At 36.9% G+C, this 21,381-nt stretch overlaps 1 protein-coding gene across 1 annotated transcript in view; it reads right to left on the reverse strand.

The window, feature by feature from the left end:
* Positions 1 to 16,072, reverse strand: part of LOC135217523 (AT-rich interactive domain-containing protein 4B-like) — a 137,989-nt gene extending 121,917 nt beyond the window's left edge. Inside the window, 4 exon segments of the mRNA XM_064253485.1 lie at positions 298 to 457; positions 5,223 to 5,330; positions 7,270 to 7,317; positions 15,915 to 16,072. Of these exon segments, the coding sequence (XP_064109555.1) occupies positions 298 to 457; positions 5,223 to 5,330; positions 7,270 to 7,317; positions 15,915 to 15,920 (322 nt within the window). The 5' untranslated portion in view covers positions 15,921 to 16,072.
* Between the last annotated feature and the right edge of the window lie 5,309 nt (positions 16,073 to 21,381).

Below are 21,381 nucleotides of genomic sequence, written 5' to 3' on the forward strand. Positions count from 1 at the left end.
ACTGGTTTCCAGTTTGGCGCTAGTATTATCCTAATGTTAAGACCGAAGGTTTGTTTCATATATGAACAAATAAGATTCAGAACAAATTTGCTGTGTATACTATACAAACAAGAAATGTGCTGCCACTGCAAGTGACAGTTCATTTGAAAGCACTAAGGTCTTAAGATCAATAAAGTTTGATCTCCCAAATAAAATGCATTATTCCCCTGTTTTACCACAAGTTGTCATCTTTTTATTCAGAATTTTTCCCTCCAAACATTTACCCAATAGAAAACAAATTGACCAGCATACACTTACCCACTGTGTACTGACTGCAGTCTTGTATCTTGTTCACTATAGCATCAACATACTGATTCTTATCCGGATGACTGGCCTTTACTTGGGCACCAATTTTCAATACTCCTTTCACTTGGTCATCGGACACAACAGCTGATCCCAACCCAAGTTTAAAAGTTACCTGAGGAAGAAGACTCCATAAAACAAATCTGACAGCTGGATTAATACACTTTTGAGTAAAACAGCATAAATGACAGAATGTACAAAATTTAACAGCATAAATGACAGAATTGTACAAAAATGCTGAGTGACTTTTTATTTTCACAAATAAAAAGTCACTCAGCATTTCCTGCAAATAATAATTCTGGATGCTGCTGTACCAACATATACATATAATTAATGTGAAATTTGAAACCCAATAAAATAAAACTGTTAAAACCAAAACTAACAACCTTAAGAACAAAACTGGCGGGAATCCTATATTATCTTGTTTATTACACTAACATCTTTCTCATATTCTATATTTAACAGAACACACCACAGTACATTGCACCATGTGTGTCTGAGGGTAAGTACTAAAAATCATATCCATTAAGATTTCTACAATAATGAAACTGCAAAAATGAAATTGAAAACTTCATAAAAACACAAATGAACCACTATACATATAACCATATATATGGTGTATTAATAAGACTAATAAATTATACTGGTTTATCACCTATTCTTAGTGTGAAAAGAATCAGAGCTTTAATAAACAGCCTATCACTACACTTTTACATGAATTTCTCCTTGGCTGACTATTAACAGAACCTTTTTAATACAAAATACCACTGAAATTTTCCTAAGACGACAATGATTTATTCATAATGCATAAACACTAATGTGAAACAAGCCAAAAAACATCAAATTACCAGTCCACTTTCCTGTAAACAAATTCCTAATCTCATAATCAAAGGGACATTCTTTAAGACACAAGCGAGTACTTGTTCTTGCATGCACCACTGGGATCCATCAGTAGATGCTAATTAACCTCTTAACTGTTCATGTCTGTAGCACTGGATATATCTACTATAATTTCCTCAGCTTTCATGCCTGGTAATATCAACAGTTGCAATATTCAACATTGTAATTTTCTTTCTCACAGCTATTTACTTTTTTTCAGTTTCTCCTAAAAAAAAAATCCAAGCATAACGTTTACTACCTGTAAATCATGGTTTCACCCAAAGTACCAGAGTTTCTACCTATTTTTCACAGTCTTTGCAGCCCTGAATTCTGCTCATCTGGTTTTGTGATAATCCTGATATTTCTGTATTGTTCTCTAGTACTTTTTCTAATGATCCTACTGCACTTTAACATGGAGCACTGCTTCCCCACTTTTACCCGAGACGTGTTGGCACTGGTTGCCAGTGCATTAGTCACACTATGGGAAAGAGCCCACAGGTCACAGTTCTCAACCTCTGCTTTGGATGTTGTGCCCCATAACCAGTTTATCCCATCTGAGTGCTTCATGCCTGCCTGCTTTGTTTCTTTTGTGTTTGTTGCCAATGGAAACTGTCAAGCCTAAACAATTGTCTGACCTGCTAGACACTCCAATGACAGAATCTTTTTACAGTTGCAAACAATCACCTTTTTGTCCATGTTAGAAAATATACAGTACCACCTTTGCCAGGCTACTGCCTCTAGTGTTGGGCTTATATACTGCTGCACACATTGGGCCAGCAGCTCTTGGTGTTTTGTCAGTCTACATTTTTTGTTCCTGCTTTGCATACTTACTACTGAACTCAATGTGCCTGCTTATGCAAACTTATGCAGCAATTTTGCTTTACCTTTACCTGCAGTGCCTGTGGCACACGTTACCCAATACATTTACCAAGTCGGCTGTTCTAGTTGTCTCCTACTTGTTGCTATGCCTGTTGCATTTGCTGCTCTTGTAATGTTTGTTATCTTCCTCCTCCTGCTATCTCTTTTGCTATTCTACGATCAGTCTTGCCACTGCTTGCTACTTCTCTCTCTTCTGCGTTGTTGCCATTTCTGATGCTATTAAACCACTACTTGTGCCTTTACCAGCTCTCTTTATAGATGCGTCTGTCATCTGTGCTCTTCTATTACACCAACTGAGTCGGAAGATATGAAGGATGTGAAGGTGGTTTGGCAAAGCCAGGTACCAGCCTTCAAAATCCTGTGAACCCTCAATTCTTCTTAAAAGTGATGGTAGGGCCCAGATTCCTAACATCACGTGCTCTTGCGCGCACTGTATCGGCATCTGAATGTAAAGCAGAGGTGCAAGCATGTCTAATCACTTTACATAACCAAAGACTATCAGGTCTGGGAGGCAGAGTCCTTTTTAGATAGCTGTGCAGTGCTCCGCTGGCATAACAGCAATTCACCTGGGTCATCAATCACCAACAAAATCCCAAAGAGAGGGGATAAACATTCTAATCTGTCATCATGAATAGAGGGATTTTGAGTTTTCTACAAATTCTATGACAAATCCGAAGGATACGAAACTCCAACCCATCATATATTTAACATTAAAAGAGTCAATGTAATTCACTGACCCTCTTTGAAGAAGCCAAGAGCAATAAGAAAACCGTTGAGCCTCGCAAGGGTTCATACGGAGGGCAAATGAGGCTGCTGAGCACCATGGTTAAGTCCCAGTTTGGAAGTTTGAGATCTCTTGGGAAACAGGACTGCTCAAAACGCTTGAGAAGCATAGAAATTTACTTTGATCAAGAGAGATCTATGTCTTCCTGGGAGGAGACTGCCTACTCTGCCTTGAAGCTGGAGGGCAAGGCCGAGCCGTCAATTTAGTGATGGCCTGCTGGACTAACCGATTATTACAGTCAGCCTACCATGTCTATCACAGCCTCCAACTGATCTCAGGGTGGGAGAAGCAAGGATTCTAGAAGATCTCCATTCTGCAGAGACAACAAGGAATCCGTATCTACAGAATGAGCCACCTTAGAAAGGACTGAGTCCCTTCTAATTGGGAGCAAGTTAGCCCACAAATGAGCATTAAGATGACCCAGGTATGAAAAGCCTTCACACAATATTGCAGCAACCTGAAGAAAAGAAGGAGTGCTGACAGATCCTCTCGCAGAATGGTACGACATTATCCTAGCCACTGCTGATGACCACAAGTCCAGCCAAGAGACAGTCTGAAAGGCAAAGGAGGCAGTCAACTCAAAAGTAGAAGCTTCTTGAAAGATTAACGATGGGCCCTCAGCCCTAACCTCATCCAAGGTCCATCCAGGCTTCAGACGAATCACGTCCAAATTAACCTGTCTATTCACCAGCTGTACAATAAGAAGAGGGGGAAGAAGCTTGAAAGACACCTGATGGAATGGAGAAAATTGCCCCATCCTGAAACCAAGGAATTCAGATGCTGCAAAAATGGAGTTAGCATACCCAGAACATGGCAGCTCAAAACAGTCTTCACATCCTTCCTTGGTCCAAGCAAGGCCTTATGCCTGTAGGGGTCACTGAAGACGGAGTCTCAGTCCTCTTAGAAAGATTAATGTACTAATGAATGAGGTCAATAACCTCCATGTAGGAAGAAAGAAATTCCTGACTCTTCAATTGTCTGCATCCTGCATTGAAGTTTGAAGACCCTTAATAGAATGAAGAGAAAGATCCCTAGCACTTCCTCTGAACACTGGAGAGCTCGTCCTCGAAGGAAGAATGGCATCTCTTCCCCTCGAAGACAAATCCACAAAAGAATGAATACATGTGCGTCCGTCCCCGACCGAGAAGAATCACACATACATGTCCATTCACAACCACGAAGAAGAATCACGTACGCAGACATGCAATGATGAATGATGTACAGGCAGTCCCCAGTTTACAACGGGGGTTCCATTATTGAGTCGCGTCGTAAGCTGAAAATTGTCATACGCAGGAAAATCGTCAAAACTCCCAAGAAAAACTTACTTTCAATGCTTTGGGTGTATATTGAAAACTATGAAAACTGAATTTTTTTTGTTTTCATCAACACATACCTAGGCAAAAAATGAGCAAAAGTTGTCTAGCTTTTAGCCTAAAAGAATGACAAAACATAAAAAAATTACTACTTTGAGGTAATAAAGAGTTTTCGAGCATTTATATTTGGAAACAACCTTCAAGAATTTAATAATAGGCTAAACTATATACCGATGGCTTACAAATACATAATGAGGCCAGGTAAACAAAAAAATTATGCAAAGTTTAGCCTAAAGGAATGGGATAAAATATAAGAATTAATTTTGGTGCCAAACTATTATTGTCAGCTCACAAAGGTAAACAAATAATAGCTCAATAATAGCAAAAAACAAAGAAATCATCCCGAGATTCCATCGAAGGTTACAAAATTGCATTCCAGTGGGAATGCTCACCACTGAAATCCAGATAAATGGCCAGAAAATAATGAACAAGCCACCGCCATCACAGGTGTTCGCTGGATGACGGCAGGAACAAACCAAGCCTTCTCCTTACAGTTATTCTTATTCTCCCACTAGTGGGCAGGACTGGTCACCTACACAATAGTTTGAAACGTTACTGGCGAAATTTGGAATTAAAAACTGCTGTATACGTGGAACTTATAGCTATGTAATTTCTGGCTAAGTTACTTATACAAAAATAGGGAGTTATACAAATTTTTAGAGGGGTGTCAAGAATTTGTGGATTTTAGCTATTTGTGAGGGATTGTGGTACACATTGCCCGCGAATACCAGGGGTCGACTGTACACTCAAAGTTAAAATATTCATAATCAAGAACAGAACAATAGTACCAATGCACAGTAAATGAGAGAGAGAGAGAGAGAGAGAGAGAGAGAGAGAGAGAGAGAGAGAGAGAGAGAGAGAGAGAGGAGAACGATGAGAAGAGAGGAGAGATCGTCGCGAGAGAGACTGGAGGAGAGAGAGAGAGATGAACTAAGCTGAGCTGAGCTGAGCTTAGCTGACCTTACCTTAACTTTAACAACTTTAACAACTTTGTGAACTTTGGCTTCACAAAATGCACCCTTGTACTTAGCAGAAACTTCTGTCCCAACAGTTAAAAAGGGAGGGTCTTCAGGCTGAAATTACAGAAACAAAAGCATTAGTATGATGTGTAAGTACTTTGGTAATATGAAAAACAAATAATAATAAAATAAGCTTTTGCAAAGCCACAATTACAAGAACCAGTTCATGAATTGGTTTCACAGTGAGTGAACCCCAGACAAGCCTGGACATCAAATCAAATAAGTATGTCACCTACGTATATCAATTGTAATGTCTTCAGAAATATGAAACAATACACCTCTACAATAACACAATAATACTTGTAACCATCAAACTAACCAGAGCCAGACATATTACTCCAGCTGTAATGAAATCAATGGAAGCAATAGTAAAAATTAACAAAACACAAATAAATTCTCAGCAACACATTAAACACCATCTTGACATCACAATTTGGCTCCAATTTTCACAAAGTAACCTAGCATTATTCTCCTGTAAACAAAACAAAATTGAAAAAAAAATTTACAAATACTCATTTGACTCAATGAAGCACAGCACAGTAATGATTACTTATCATTTGTCCATTGGTGCTGAAAACTCGCAAATTCACACAATTTTATGAAGGACACTTCAGTGACCAGTTAAAAAGACATTAGTATTTTATGTAAGTATAATGAAGTTAGGATGATGTCAAAACTATCAATGTCAGCATGCACAGTAACAATTTGAAAATTATAAGCCTTCACTTTGGTTTTGAATTATTATACATCAAAAATATTTGTAAAAAAAACCAAAAGTTTTGTTACATTTCAACCATGTAACATACATCAGTGAAAATACTGCACTTCATAATAACCTTTCCACATTACAGACTTTACAACAGTCAGCTTCTAGTTGAACATCAAGACTTCATCCCATATTAGTCCTCCTACACAACACCTTAAATCTGCTAACATTTTGAGTTTTAATTCTGCTGAGGTCCTGAAGGTCACTGATAAGACATTTACCATTTCAATCAATGCACACAGTCTACAGATTCATCAATTTCAAGCCATTTTCAATAACTGATAACCTGATGACATAGTACCAATTGTAATACATTCTTAAGTACATAATGCACAAAAATGAAGTTGGTGTACATATCTAATGTAACAAGAAATTAAAAAGTGCTTTGAAAGCAAGGCTGGGATACCAACATTCCTATAACCCCTCCTTACATGCATAACAGATCTGGAAAATACCAAGAAGATCAACAATACAATGCTTATGAAAAAATAAATTATAACTACCTTTCACTCTATCTAACCACAGAGGATAGTGAAGAAAAGAAAACTACTGTACAGCAACAAACCTTCAACGTAATAACCCAATATCAAAGTACAATATTCCTTTGTGTCAAGATCCTGATCTATATAAATACACAAAATATACAGACCCTATAATTAATGGCTACACAAGACTTCTCAACTCAAGCACTGTAGCAACCTCAACAATTCATACCAAACCTTTAATTACTTTTTTATGAATACAGGCCATTCCTTAAACTTACGTATAGCAACCAAATCATCCACTTCAACACTCAAGTTTGACAACAGCCTGAAGGTTGTCCACTGGTAGCATCACAGCACTGGATGCTTGCACAGAGCAAGGGTATCATGTCAAACTCTTAGGACATTAACACAGAAACCCCAAAACCCCCGCCCCTAAAATAAGAAGCATTACACTAAGCACCCAAGTGGTAACTACCTCTTCAAAGTCTACATATTATTCTTCATATCCTAACCTACTGGAAGAGATAGCAAGTCATGCAATATTCTGTATATAAAAAGTAGGGTAAAAGGTGACAGATGAACCTGGCTGGCACACAAATGACCTCCTGCCATCTCTACTAATCATCATCTGTGGAGAGGATAAGCAAAAGGCTATGTTGACCAAGTTTCTACTATACAGTAGCTCATCTACAGGCAAGTTTACGGCACAATAATACACTCAACTACAATGACTAAAGCTTACCTTCTTTTTATAAGGTTGTACAACAGCTGCTTCAGTGATATCCATCCTCTGTAAGAAAACAATACAGTAATGTACTGTATAAATGGATGGCCAACTAATCTACCAAACCCAACAGCTATTTTACTAAGGACCTGGAAATACTTTAGGTATGCTGTGTTGCATACCTCATGACCTAAAACATAGGTCTAAAAACTTGGCATATCAAGAATGCACATCTAATATTTACACAGAAACCAAAATCTACAGGATATACAAAACAGGATATCCTAAGGCTTATAACTTAAAAACATTTACTCTACTAATGCCTAAGATCACTCTACATGTCCAATGGCCAGAACATGTCGATATTTAACAACAATAACCTTAGTAACCTACATTTAACCCAGGGAAAGACGAAAGTAGGATGACAAGATTACGATTTTGGACAGGATATTAACAGCAGTAAAAAGCCTTTGCATGGAAGGAAATCTTTTGATGTACTTACCACTGATAACCAAAGACAGTAAATTAAAAGGAAAAAATCTACCATATATACAGTATGCACAGACTAAGAAATAAGAACACAATACTGTACTCAAAAGACAGCCAACCTGAATTTTCCACAGAGACAAGCATATGACATACACCTATACGTACTGGAATTAAGTGAACTCAGGTTTAGCAACCAAACTGTGAGATTTACCATACTGTTGTGTCAAATTACAAATTCCCTTCCTGCACCTAGCCAATAAGAAAATAACAAAATTTTACAAAGAGGGGAACTGATCACATGATGCTTTTAATACAGGAGGAAGTACCAAACTGCATCACCAGTGGGGAAATAAAGAACTTGTCATCATCCTGGGTACTCTCACTGGAACTTGCTGTTTTATTCTAGTGAAAGTTCCTACAATTCTTTGTCTTAAAGAGGTCCATAAAATCAAGCTGAAAATTGTGGGAGATAAATAACTACTTTTGCACACATTTCCTTGCTACAAATCCCTAAGGTGCCTTTTATGCAGGGAATATAGTCCCTCAACTGCACCATGCTGCTCTATAGAGAAAAATTGAAGTTGCTTACCTGAATGAGCCTGCTGCAGTCACAACCACAAAAAAATGAAATTTGGCAGCACCCAATTTAGTCCCTACCTCTTCAAGGGAGAAATTTGTCTATTCTAAGCCCAGTGTAAGAGAGATCAGCCAGTTTTGAAATTGTCCAGACTGAAGGGATTTATCAATGTAAGGGTTCAGGCCTTGGCTGCAACTAATGTCAAACCCTTAGTTTACTGTGTAAAAAATCAATCCCTCACATTTGCCAGACTGAATACACTTACAAACAATCACTTGCTGAATGTGGTATATTTATCATTTCTGAACTTGTGCATGTCAAGCACCAAGAGCATTTGTCACCTATAAATACTATAACCCACCAGGATATTTAAAAGAGGATGTAGAGGATTACCATTACCAATAACTTTGAATAACATTTCTTCTGCAATTCTTGTATAAAATAAAATGGTACAAGCGCAGTTTGTGAACATAAGCAAACACGACCATTACCAATAACTTTGAATAACCTTTCTTTTGCAATTCTTGTATACAATAAAATGGTACAAGAGCAGTTTGTGAACATAAGCAAACATGAAGTATACAATTGACACATTTCCATGGGATCTTGTCAGTGGATGCAACAACAAATAACAGAACATGCAGACCCAACAGACTACCAAAAAAAAAGGGCACAGGCAAAGCTAAAGTGATTCAGCACTTGCCAGTTGACACGCATCTGAGTTCAGAAATCCTTATCTTACCCAGAAAAATATGAATTCAGTTCAAAGAATGTAACTTTATACCTACTTCACAGAAATAGGCAACATGCTGAACAAGACCAAGGGTACTTAAGCCTGAAATAACTTGACCTGAATCCAATTATAGATGCCATGAGTTAGCACAAACCACCTATTAAACTGTCATTTTGTTTTACAAAATTACAAGTACATTACCTCATTTTCTTGTAAATTCCAGTTTTGACAAAACTCAAGAATTACACTTTTCATCCACAATGAAGTAACAGACAGCCAAATATTACATCAGGTCATCAATATTTTAAAAAATAGTATTTCCTTTCAATATGAACATAGTCAATATTTACATAAAACCTTTTATAATATTGTCCAACTTCTCTATCGTTTCTAGCCTATAAACAGAAAATGCAGCTAACCTGACATGCACTAATCAGAACTTTTATCAACCTATTTAAGCTGCCAAATGTGACAAAACAATTAAATGGAACTTATAACAATTTGCTACTATATCGCTCTTTTCCCTGCCAAAACATACAACAATCCTTAGCACGATACCAAATAAATAAAGGTGTATATTTATCATCAATGTACATTTGGACACAGGTTTACCCGTTACATCTTCTTGAGAGACTTCGAAAAATTATATGGTAACGGTGTTTACTGAGGGGGATGGGGGGAGGACTTTGTCTCTGTTAGCAAGAGTTCTACCATTAAACTCTGGAATTCTAGTGGAAGGAGTTATTAGGTATGGTTGGAGAATCCCCCTCCCACACACGCACACACACTCTGAATGAAAAAAAAATTTTGAGCAGGTTATATTGCTGTAACTAAGATTACTGCCTCACTTTTAATAAAGTTTGCTTATTAAGATTCCATTTATTTTTTGGCTAAGGCATTATCTTACCACTGTGTTTATTATTATATATCAGTCATAATCATTACACAATACTTACAATTTATTAAAATTCTAAAGTCATATAAGTATTGGCGAAAATCACGATCATCATAACAAGATAATTTAACCTTATCACATAAGCCAAGTTTACAGTATCGGTTACAGTGTGTTTCCTACAAATACTATAATAGGAAGCTATAAAGAGAAGCACAACAGCACTTGATTGATTACCCTAAAACTCAGTGAAGTGTTGAAAGTCTCTCTCTCTCTCTCTCTCATATTAGCTAACTTAAAGTGACATGATGTCATTGAGAAATACCACCCTGCTAAGTATGCAAGCTGATATGTCATTAAGACCCTCTAGTCCTGACTAAACTAATATACATATATTTTTTGGGGGGTGGAGTTATTGTTGTTAAGCAGTCTTAAAGGCTTTGGAATTCTAAAATGTAATTCAAACTATACATGAGAGAGAGAGAGAGAGAGAGAGAGAGAGAGAGAGAGAGAGAGAGAGAGAGAGAGAGAGAGAGAGAGAGAGAAAGTTTAACCCATCTTTCTTCTTTAAATGTTGTTGTATTCAGAAAATCTACAGTACCGTAACAGTATTAGGATAAACACTAAAAAAACCATACAGGCATTAAAGATAAAAGTTGTAGCAAAGCCAGGCTGACATTGGTACAGCAAAAGCAAGAAGCTTGTCAGTTTGAATTACATTTTAGAATTCCAGAACCTGTAAGACTGCTCAACAACAATAACTCCATCCCCAACCCCACCCCCCCAAAAATATATGTATATTAGTTTAGTCAGGATTAGAGGGTCTTAATAACATATCAAAACTGCCTGCCTACTTAGTGCAGTGATATTTCTAGATGACATCATGTCACTATAAGTTAGCTAATATGAGAGAGAGAGAGAGAGAGAGAGAGAGAGAGAGAGAGAGAGAGAGAGAGAGAGAGAGAGAGAGAGAGAGAGAGAGAGAGAGAGTCAAAAAGTCAAAAACCTTTATTCCATTATAAAATGGTTAGTATTCTGCTACAAAACAGAGAGAGAGAGAGAGACTTTCAACACCTACACTGATTTTTTGGGTAATACTCAATCAAGTGCTTCTGCACTTCTCTTTGTAGCTTCCTATTATACTACGTATTTGTATTAAACACTGCAACCGATACTGTAAACTTGCTTTATGTGAAAAGGTTAAAATATCCTGTTACGATGTTCGTGATTTTCACCAATACCAATATAACTTCAAATTTTGATAAATTTGAAGTATTGTGTAATGAATATGACTGATATATAATAATAAACACAGTGGTAAGATAACGCCTTAGCCGAAAGTTAAATGGAATCTTAATAAACAAACTTATATTAAAATTGAGACATTCTTAGTTACAGCGATATAACCTGCTAAGATATTTTTTTTACTCCGTGTGTGTGTCTTTCTCCAACCACACCTAATGACTCCTCCCACTAGAAGAACTCCAAAGTTTATTGGTGGAACTCTTGCTAACAGAGAAAGAGTCCCCCTCCCATCCCCCTCAGTAAACACGGTTACCATATAATTTTTCAAAGTCTTTCAAGAAGGTGTAACAGGTAAACCTCTGTCCAACTGTACCTTGAAAACCTTTCACCTTTTTATACCATGTTTATATGATGTACGTACTATTTCTCATTTTCTGTCATTTCAATCAGTAAACTTTACTACATAATAATCACAGTTCTGTTGTAAAAGAAATACAGCTTTATTATATAAAACATTGATGCTTAACACCAGCATGGGTCAATTATGCCGACAGTTTTTTCCACAATTCACAGCTAGTACAGGACGTATACTAAATACAGTTCTGCCAAGCACTGGCCGTAATGCTTACAACAAAGACGTTATATCCATGTAACGTACATATCTACAATGCAATACAATGCTCCACTACAGCTTGTCTGAAACTTCCTTGGAAATGAGAACCCTTGACTACCTCCAAATGTGATCCATTGAGTCTGATGGAGTCCAATCATCATCTCATACAAATTTGACATTCATAGAGAATTAGACCACATTAACCATAACCATTTTGACATTTGGTAACTCTGGGATGTCTAAAGAGAAATAGATATTTTAACTAGTTCTTATGCAAGCAGAGCTGTCAGATTAAACTAGTCCATATAAGAACGGGACATTTGGGCTTATTTTTCCTTATGTACTCTGTGATAATTAACAAAAAGCAAAAAATACAAAATGTGTATCACAATACACCATTCCTACTATATGCTATACTAATTTTCTTTCTTTACATTTTCAAATATACCAAAGGGAAACAATTGGCTTGAGAATAAAGCCAAACCATGCAATCTATTGAAATAAAAAATCAAAATAACAGTTTTCAACACACCCAAATAATCAAAGTTTGGAAAAAGGAGAAGACAATACCTTTCGTTCTGTAAATAAAGAAGTTTTACAAATTTCCAAATTCTGTTAGAATAAACAAGCGCAAATTTTTACCTTGCCACAAATAGAACAGGTACTTGAGAACATATCATGAAAGATTCCCCCTAAGTAAATCTTCACAACATGCATTCCAGCTTATTTAGTCTCCATTCAAGTTAGGGCCAAGTGCCTAAGTAAGGGTAGAAATACTCACAATGAAATATAGCTTAATGGTCAATTCAATAATTTTCTCTCAAAAATTCATGGGCTTAAGTAACTAGGGTAAACAACCGCGTGGACTGGCCAACTCACCGACTACCGCGGCTAGGTCACCCTCCGAAAAAGTACTTTTAACACGTCCTGACACCGGAGATGGTCATCAGTCATGAGTAGTTGGTGGTGATAACAGGAGCTCAAGACCTCTACTCTCCTTTTGATATAAGCATTTTTTCCAAAGTTAGAAATTAAGGTCATATTTTAAGATTTAAACAGGGGGTAATAAAAGGGTGTCCAAAGCAGTGCCCACAACCCCAAAACGCTTTCGAAGTTTTTACTCACAACTCGGAATATTTAGAAGATTGACACCATCTCGATGTTTGCGGAGTCGCTTGTGTCGACAAACTTCCCATTTCCTGTGCTAAATCCCCACACCACTTGTACCCATAGACACGGGGGCACTTTCATCACAGCAATTGAAAACCCGACCTCTAACCAGCACTTATTCGTACTTATTCAAGGGGACTACAGCATTTTTTACGGCGCTTTGTGCTCTTCAATTGTTTATCAGTTGTCAATTAGTATGTGTTCACCCTCCAAACTGGGTATGAGACTTACACAAAACCGGGGAAATCAGTGAAATTAGAGTATCTATTTGTAGTATATATACATATTACAACAATTTTATCATTACTGCATTACTATGACAACTAGAATTATTGGAAACAGTTTGTAAATGCATCAGCGTATGCGTGACGCTCCACTAGATTGGCAACAATGAGTCATTTTCCCTCGCGTCGTCTGCTCGTAAATATTTGTAATTTTTCAGGGTTAATTTGGTTGCAAAAAAGGTATAATAGACATGAATTAAATAAACATTTTGAAGTAAAGTTAAACTAAATAATGAGTAAAGTAAACAATTACGGGAATAAAGCTTTGCACCTCATAATCAGTATAGTCTGCTGCTCGTAACTGTGTTTGCGGAGTGATTACTTAGGAACCAGGAACAGCAAAGTGGTTCAAGTGCAATGTGGAGTGAATTAAGACCAAAATGTGTAAAATTACAATCAAATAAGCACTGTGGAGTTTCAGTTGTGATGGCAGTAAGGATAAAACCACCGGGTATTTCTACAAAAGCAGTCCGCACGGACGGCAAGGAACGTAACCGCATATACGACATTCACTAGGGATTGGGGCGTCCAATGTATTTCGCCATGTTTAGTACTGGCCCCTGGCGGGTTAATTACAGTCGTCCGAATAAATATTACTTAAAATTCTTGTTCAGTAGGTAAAACTGCATAGAAAAACCGCAACTGCCATAGTCTAGGCCGCCGCGGATAAGTACCCTAGATCTAGCAACCACCAATTACAAGGTAAAAATGAATTCAGTCCAAATCATGACCCCGGGAATACAAAGTTTCATACTTTCACTAATTTAAGCAACAAAATGTTGTTTTATTATGCTGATTACAACTGCAATCTTAAGTAAGATTAATAGATGTTACATAGATATATACGCTAACATTGTTCAAATGAGTGCTGGGAAAGATGGTGGATTGTCTGTGGTTAGACTGGCCAGCCACACAATTGCCGCCATATTGGATTTCAAAAGTGCCTTGAAAACATATTTTATGAAGAGCTTACATGCTTATTTTAGTTCGTATGGGGTTTTCATATATCACATTATGTTGACGAAACTTCAATCTTTTGAATGGTATGCTTAAAGTTGTAATTGTATTCTCGTTTCACCAATCAAATATCGAGTGAATAAGGCCTGGCCATCTCGATGACGATGGATCGTCCACGGTTGTTTACCCTTGGTAGTTTGTTGAAATCTGGGGGAGGGGGAGTAGCAAATCAAAAACCAAAGGCTTACAAAAGAAATAAGAGCACATTAGGTTAATAAAAAACTAATATAAAATGTACTACTGTGCCATTCTGGTTTAGTAACTACCAGTTTGTTTGCAAAATGGGCACCGTATTTACTGCCAGCCTCTAAGGATGCATGTAACCAAAACAAAAGATGGTAAATATCATACACATTAAGGAAAAGACAAAACATACATAGGTAATAGGTGGTAAATATTGTGGTTGGAGACTGACAAGGTCTTCAGTCTTACCTAAATTCGTCAAATACCTATTACTCTGGTATAAAAAACAAGCACTTGTGAAATTTTAATGAAAACAAAAATGCTGCCTACCTTCCCTAATGTACCAAATAGTAGATCCAACCTAAATCTTTACAAATTTGACTTCTAATGGTAGAGCAATTTATTCTATAGGGTAAATGACTGAAGGCGACATAGCGGCCACCTCTTTTGGAATGCGGCCACTTCCCAAAAAAGTGCTTGAATTATCCCATTATTTCATAATCTAGGAGAAAACACTCTTGACTGATCCTTGTGGCAGAGTAATAAAGTACTTTGGTAGATCTAGGGTACTTACCCAGGGCGGCCTAGACTATGGCAGTTGCAGTTTTTCTATGCAGTTTTACCTACTGAACAAGAATTTTAAGTAATATTTATTCGGACGACTGTAATTAAACCCCCAGGGGCCAGTACTAAACACGGCGAAATACATTGGACGCCCCAATCCCTGGTGGATGTCGTATCCGCGTTTACGTTCCTTGCAGTCCGTGCGGACTGCTTCTGTAGAAATACCATTACTTTTTTTGGGGAAGGTGGCCACATTCTGGGATCGGTGGCCGCTCTGTCGCAACTCTGTCATTTACCCTAAGTCTAGACAACATACTATATAGGTAGGTAACCAAACAAAATTAGGGCCATTCCTACTTAAAAATCTACCAAAATGTCTAGTGAGGCCACTTGGCCAAGGTTTCAAGACTTCCTATCCGAAGGCAGCCCAATCTAGCTATATCTGTCCCTCTAAGGTAGTCTGATCCACTCGACTGCCTACCTGGCTTACGGGGGCTTGGACATAAGGTGGCCCAAGCCACTCGACTGCCCACCCGCCTAAGACACCTCGATCAACTCAAATACCTGCCTACCCTTAGGCAGCCTGATCCACTCGACCGCCTACCCTAAAGTACCCCGGCCAGAGGAGAGGTCGAAGGAAAACAAGCTTAGCATGCACGGAAGAAGTCGAACGGCTCCTTCCAAAACACAAAAGCATTAGGGTACAGGTCCCCATAACGTAAACGAAAGGACAGGAAGGTCAAACGAGTAAATAAGAGAATACTATAAATAAAAATATAAATTCTCCCTGGCAGGGAGATGAGGAACAAGTTTCATCAACTTCCGAATCAGGGTCCCGACTCTATACACAGTGCTCCTCCTTTCATGAAACGAAAGGCTTAGGTGTACGTACTCACCTGCATTGCTAATGCAGTGCAATATCAATAAATACGGTTTAAAAAAAGCAGCACTGGTGATCATTCAGATTCCTCTAGCCATTACGGCTGACGAGTGACGACGAACACGACAACAGACCACCATAACATCTGTAACAACAACTTGTCACCACTTGTAACCCTGAGTCCCATTGGTCACCCAGTTTAGAAACCTGCCTCCTGATTGGTTGTTGATGCTAAACAACTGACGATAGACTTCCGAAGGAGAGGCTTCATTAAAACTAATGTTTTTATTTATTCAATAAATGTTGGGTTAATAGACTTGGACTTTCTTTGTGATAAATAATATTAAGTTATACTTTCTCTCTTCTATTTGCGGGAAGATGCTGTAAAAGACCAAATTAAACGTTAGCGTCTTGTCCTACACAGGGAATACATCTTTCGAATGTTGTTGTTTGTTGATTATCTTGTAAAAGTAAATTTTGTAAAATGTGAAGATTGACGCTAAACTAGTATTTATTAAAAAAAATATCTAGGCTATATTACGAATCTGCTCTAAGCTAATGCTTTAATAAGCCGTTGCTGATGTTTATGACAAATCTTTTTTTTCTTTTTTATTCTTTCCATTCCGATGCATTCTCTGTTCGTGCTTTTCTTTATGTTTAATATTGACTAAAGGATCTCATTTTGGTGACCATATAGTTGTGAATAGTCTGTCGCAACCAAAATCATGAACGTTTTCTTTACTGTCTTTTCGTGTGCCCCCTAGAAATAACGTACGTGACAAATGACACCTAGTGTATGATCGAGATGCGTTCCTGGATGTGCATTTACACTGATTTCAATCTAGGCGATGACACTGGGTCTGCTAGCATCTAATTCTTAAACAAATAAAGACTAGAATTTCTACTGAATTATATAAAAAAAACTTAATTCGTCGTTAAAGTTTAGGAATTTCGATTGCTGTGTAGAGGTGTATAGAGTAAAGTAGGGCACAGTCACTGTCGACTGCATGTTAATATGTTCAAGCCGTACAAGATTTCAATTACTGCCAAAGGTACCTGGAATTTACAATGGAACTAAAAGTAAATCCGTTGAATATTTTTGGTTACTGGTATAAATTAATTACAAATTGAATATGAATACATCAGCTGACGACTACAGAACTTTAAAATCTTTTAACTACCGTCAAATTCAACGTAAATATAAACCGCTGTCCACTATCTATATTTACAGCACAATCGTGTCAGGGTAAATCCCGTAACCCAAATGAGAAAGAAAACTCCGCAAATTCCATTTCCATTGCTTTTTAGTATTCGAATTTTATATCTTCTCATTAAATTTCATTGCCAGAAATTATGTTCCTAGAAAAAAATTCGTTCAACAGACTGGAAGAACTCAGAATACTAGATGGTATAGTGGACTAAATATGTATTGATATTGTATGCTTGAAATAACTTTTATACCAGTCAATATTATACATTTTGAAATCATATGGCTACCATATGAATAATTAACCTTTGCTGAATAATAATGCAATGTCACAGGATTCGAGTGTGACTCCTGTCCATACATAACAAAAGTAGCACATCTTAGCGAAATAATACATAGATAAATTAACTGAAACAGATTATGAAAGGTCGCTAACTCAAGCGCAGCACAAAGGCATCTTGATAAAAAAAAAAATAAAGTGAAACATATAAGATGATAAAATGTAATAACGGCTAAAATCTGGAAGGGCCAACACAATCTACAATAATGATGAACAGGAATAAATAAAAGTGTAGACATAATGTGAGTCACAATACACCTTAGCCATAATGCGAAATTTTTCGTTGGGGTAAATTCGTAAATTGATTGACGTGAAAATAATTTGCTAGTCTTTAGTAAGAGATAAATTTTGATGACAATTTTCACATATAAAAAGTGGAATTTTCCCATTTTTTTATATTTCAGTTGATCGAAAGACAATGTTAACCCCATCGAGGTATCCAGCGTAAAATTACTTTGGTTGCAGGGTCGTCTATATAGTACACTCAATACAGAATGCAGTGCATGCATGTTTTTTATTCTCACCTCAATTCGGTCTTTTTTATAAGACACCCACCCATGCTCTTTTATTGCACTTGTTATGTTGTATAGATCTGATATATCACTTCGTTTCCTAGCTATAACCTTCCTCTGTTCTGTTACAAATGTGATTGAGAACACCAAGTTTACTTGGTAAACGTTGTTAAAAAAAAAATCTGTGTATTTTAAGCTTTGCTAAATCTTTTACCGTCGATCCATTATGACTCAGCTAAGATTGCAGAGAAAGGCGAGGCAGCGAGCAAGAAAACTTCTTTCTGAATGAACGAGTAAATGATGCATATATGAGGAAATAACTTGCTACGTGCTAGCATCATCGTCATTTACGTTAAAATTTCAGATTTTCCCTTTAGTATGTGGGTTCTGTTCATAATGCTCTACGTTTTTCCGCAGAATTCATATTCCGTTCAAGTCTTTATTTACTTCCTCTCTCTATGATCTCTTGGGACATTGTACATGTCGGTTCCTGCTATTAATAACATTGCCAGCTAACTGCTTCACCTCCGCTGCCTTTCAGTCTCCGGAAGAAAAGAAATCTCAGCTGCTCTGTGTGAGGACCTTGTTACCAATAAATTATTGTCCTTAACTTAATCTACAAATGTTACCTCCTCTATGTTAGGCAGCCATGTTACTCAGCAACTTTTTTTTTTTTTTTTTTTTTTTTTTTTTTTTTTTTTACTTTTTTTTTTTTTTTTTTTTTTTTTTTTTTAGAGAGAGAGAGAGAGAGAGAGAGAGAGAGAGAGAGAGAGAGAGAGAGAGAGAGAGAGAGAGAGAGAGAGAGAGAGAAATATTGTCGGTTCTAGAGTCAGCTTCCCATAATTCAGTTTTCCTACAACACTATCAATTTTTAGACCAGTAACTCCGGAATTCTAATTGGCTCAGCAACCCTGGTACCTTGCACAACATCTTTATTTCGCAAATCGGTTTTAATATTTGCAGTTTGCGCTTCATTACAGTCATTCATGATAATATTGTGCGCTATCAAAACAATATAGGACAGAACCACTTCAGCTTCTTAATATGATCAAGACTGATACAATCTTCAATAAAGCGTTTCTTAAGCCTGTTTAATCTTTTTCTTTTCCTCTCTTGGGTCAATATGTATGGTAAACCAATGGTCTTTGGCTGGCCGTAATACAGTTTAATTTTCACTCTTATTTTCTAAGTGCTTATTTTCAAGTAAAACGCAACTAATCCCACACGCGCGCACACACATACATTTAAAATATGAGAGCACTCAGCAAGCATGGCTGTACTCTTCATCGCCGCCTTTCACATCAGAAAAGGTCTTCATCTATATTCCTTTCCCTGGAATTTTTTTTTTTTTTTTTAGTGTTTCATAGGTCTTCTTCCTGCTATTATCACATTGCTCTTTTAATTAATTGTACCTCATCCCTACCCATCACATGTAAACCATCTCAACATAGGCAATACATATTATCACACCTTCGGTTCCTCACTCGCACTACTATCGTCCCGCTGCACTCTGGCTATAAGTCTTCTTGTTTTCAAAATCTTCTTTTCTTGGTTGCGCCCATTTTCCCGATAAGTAGAATAATACAGACATTAAGAAAATATCACAACTCTATGAACTCTTTTCCAAATGGGATATTATCTTATTTAATATCAGTAGTCTTCTGACTGCCCTTAGTCCTTGTTTCACAGTTGTGTCCCCAAAGTAACAGAAACATTCTAGTAATCTACCTCCTCTAAGAACTGTCCATCTACCACATCGTGTTTCGCCGCTTCCTTCTCGTCCCCTGTTACTCTTCTAATTTATCTCCAGCATCGAAAAATCTTTTACTCTATGTATGTTTTGTAACTGTGAGGTCTCTTGCAACACCATTGCTACATTTGGCAAACTCACCGCGAGACCATTATATATATAGTAATACAATCTTTCCCGAAGCAGGTATAGTGGCCATTTTCCTGACTGGTCTTTTCCGTACTTCCTTTTCAGTCACCCAGGACCCATTCGCCTTTCTTCGCTTACTCTGCTTTTTTATCCTCCCCTCTCCTCTCTACTCTCCCATCCTTTATATGTCCGCATCTCTTTCTCATACTCTGCTGTTGACACTGACAGGTCTGTGAACAGCAGACCACAAGGACCTAAGGACCTCCGTTTCTGTATACTCAGTTGAGCTTTCTCCACTGATATGATAATCAGCAAAAGGCTCCCGGTTGAATCTTGATTTGATATCAATCAATTTTCTCAAAATTCTTGGATTTTCCGCCTACTGTAGTACGGTATTTCTGTCGTGAAACGAAACATTGTATATTAAAATATGTCACAATTGCTATCATAATTTTTGGGTGGGTTTATTTCTTTTTTGTTAATAGTTCTCTTGATCTAGCCACATTCCTCATTTCTGTGCCTTCTAGTTTCCATTTGCAAAATCATTCTTTGCTATTTTTTTTATTAATTCTTTGTTCCTTCACCTGTGTAAGCCTCAAAAGCTTGATTACATGATGAAAGAAAACGCGCAGTGATTATATGTTTGTGTTGATTCAACCTGCTAATATTCACACCTATACGAAAATTTTGCACACACACACACACACACACACACACACACACACACACACACACACACACACACACACACCACACACATATATATATATATATATATATATATATATATATATATATATATATTATATACATATATGCATATGTATGATAATAATTACAATATGATACGTGACTTATCTATTTCTGTTACGACCATAGATGAAGAAGTAACAAACAGTGCTGGTGTATGTTATTAACCCCAAATACGCTATTTCTGGTCCTATAGTTTTAAGAGATATTTTACTGTATATACATTTATGAAGATAAAAAGACCCTTAAAACACTGTACAGATACTTCTTCTGTATCCCTGCTCACTGGTGAAATATTTCACCAGTGAGTAGGGTTACAGAAGTCTCTGAAATAGATGGTTGCAACGATTATATAGTGTTTTTTATGGGCCTTTTTATTTTTTATCTTGGTGATATGTTCTGTTGGATTAACGGAAAAGAGATTCACACACTGTATATATATATGGATATATTATATATATATATATATATATATATATATATATATGAATAACTTGATCACGAAGTATATAAAACATGATGCTATGTATAAATAAAGGTTTTTTTTTTTGCCACGAAGGAAAAAAAATGAAAAACGAGTTAGCCGAGTACTTTCGGTCCTATTCGGACCCTTTACTGAGGGTCCGAATAGGACCGAAAGTACTCGGCTAACTCGATTTTTCATTTTTTTCCTTCGTGGCAAAAAAACCTTTATATATATATCATATATATATATATATATATATATATATATATATATATATAGATATATATATATATATATATATATATATATCATGTTGACGGAACGTTTAT

Source organism: Macrobrachium nipponense, chromosome 7 (genome assembly GCF_015104395.2).
Source record: "Macrobrachium nipponense isolate FS-2020 chromosome 7, ASM1510439v2, whole genome shotgun sequence".
NCBI classification, from domain to species: Eukaryota; Metazoa; Arthropoda; class Malacostraca; order Decapoda; family Palaemonidae; genus Macrobrachium; species Macrobrachium nipponense.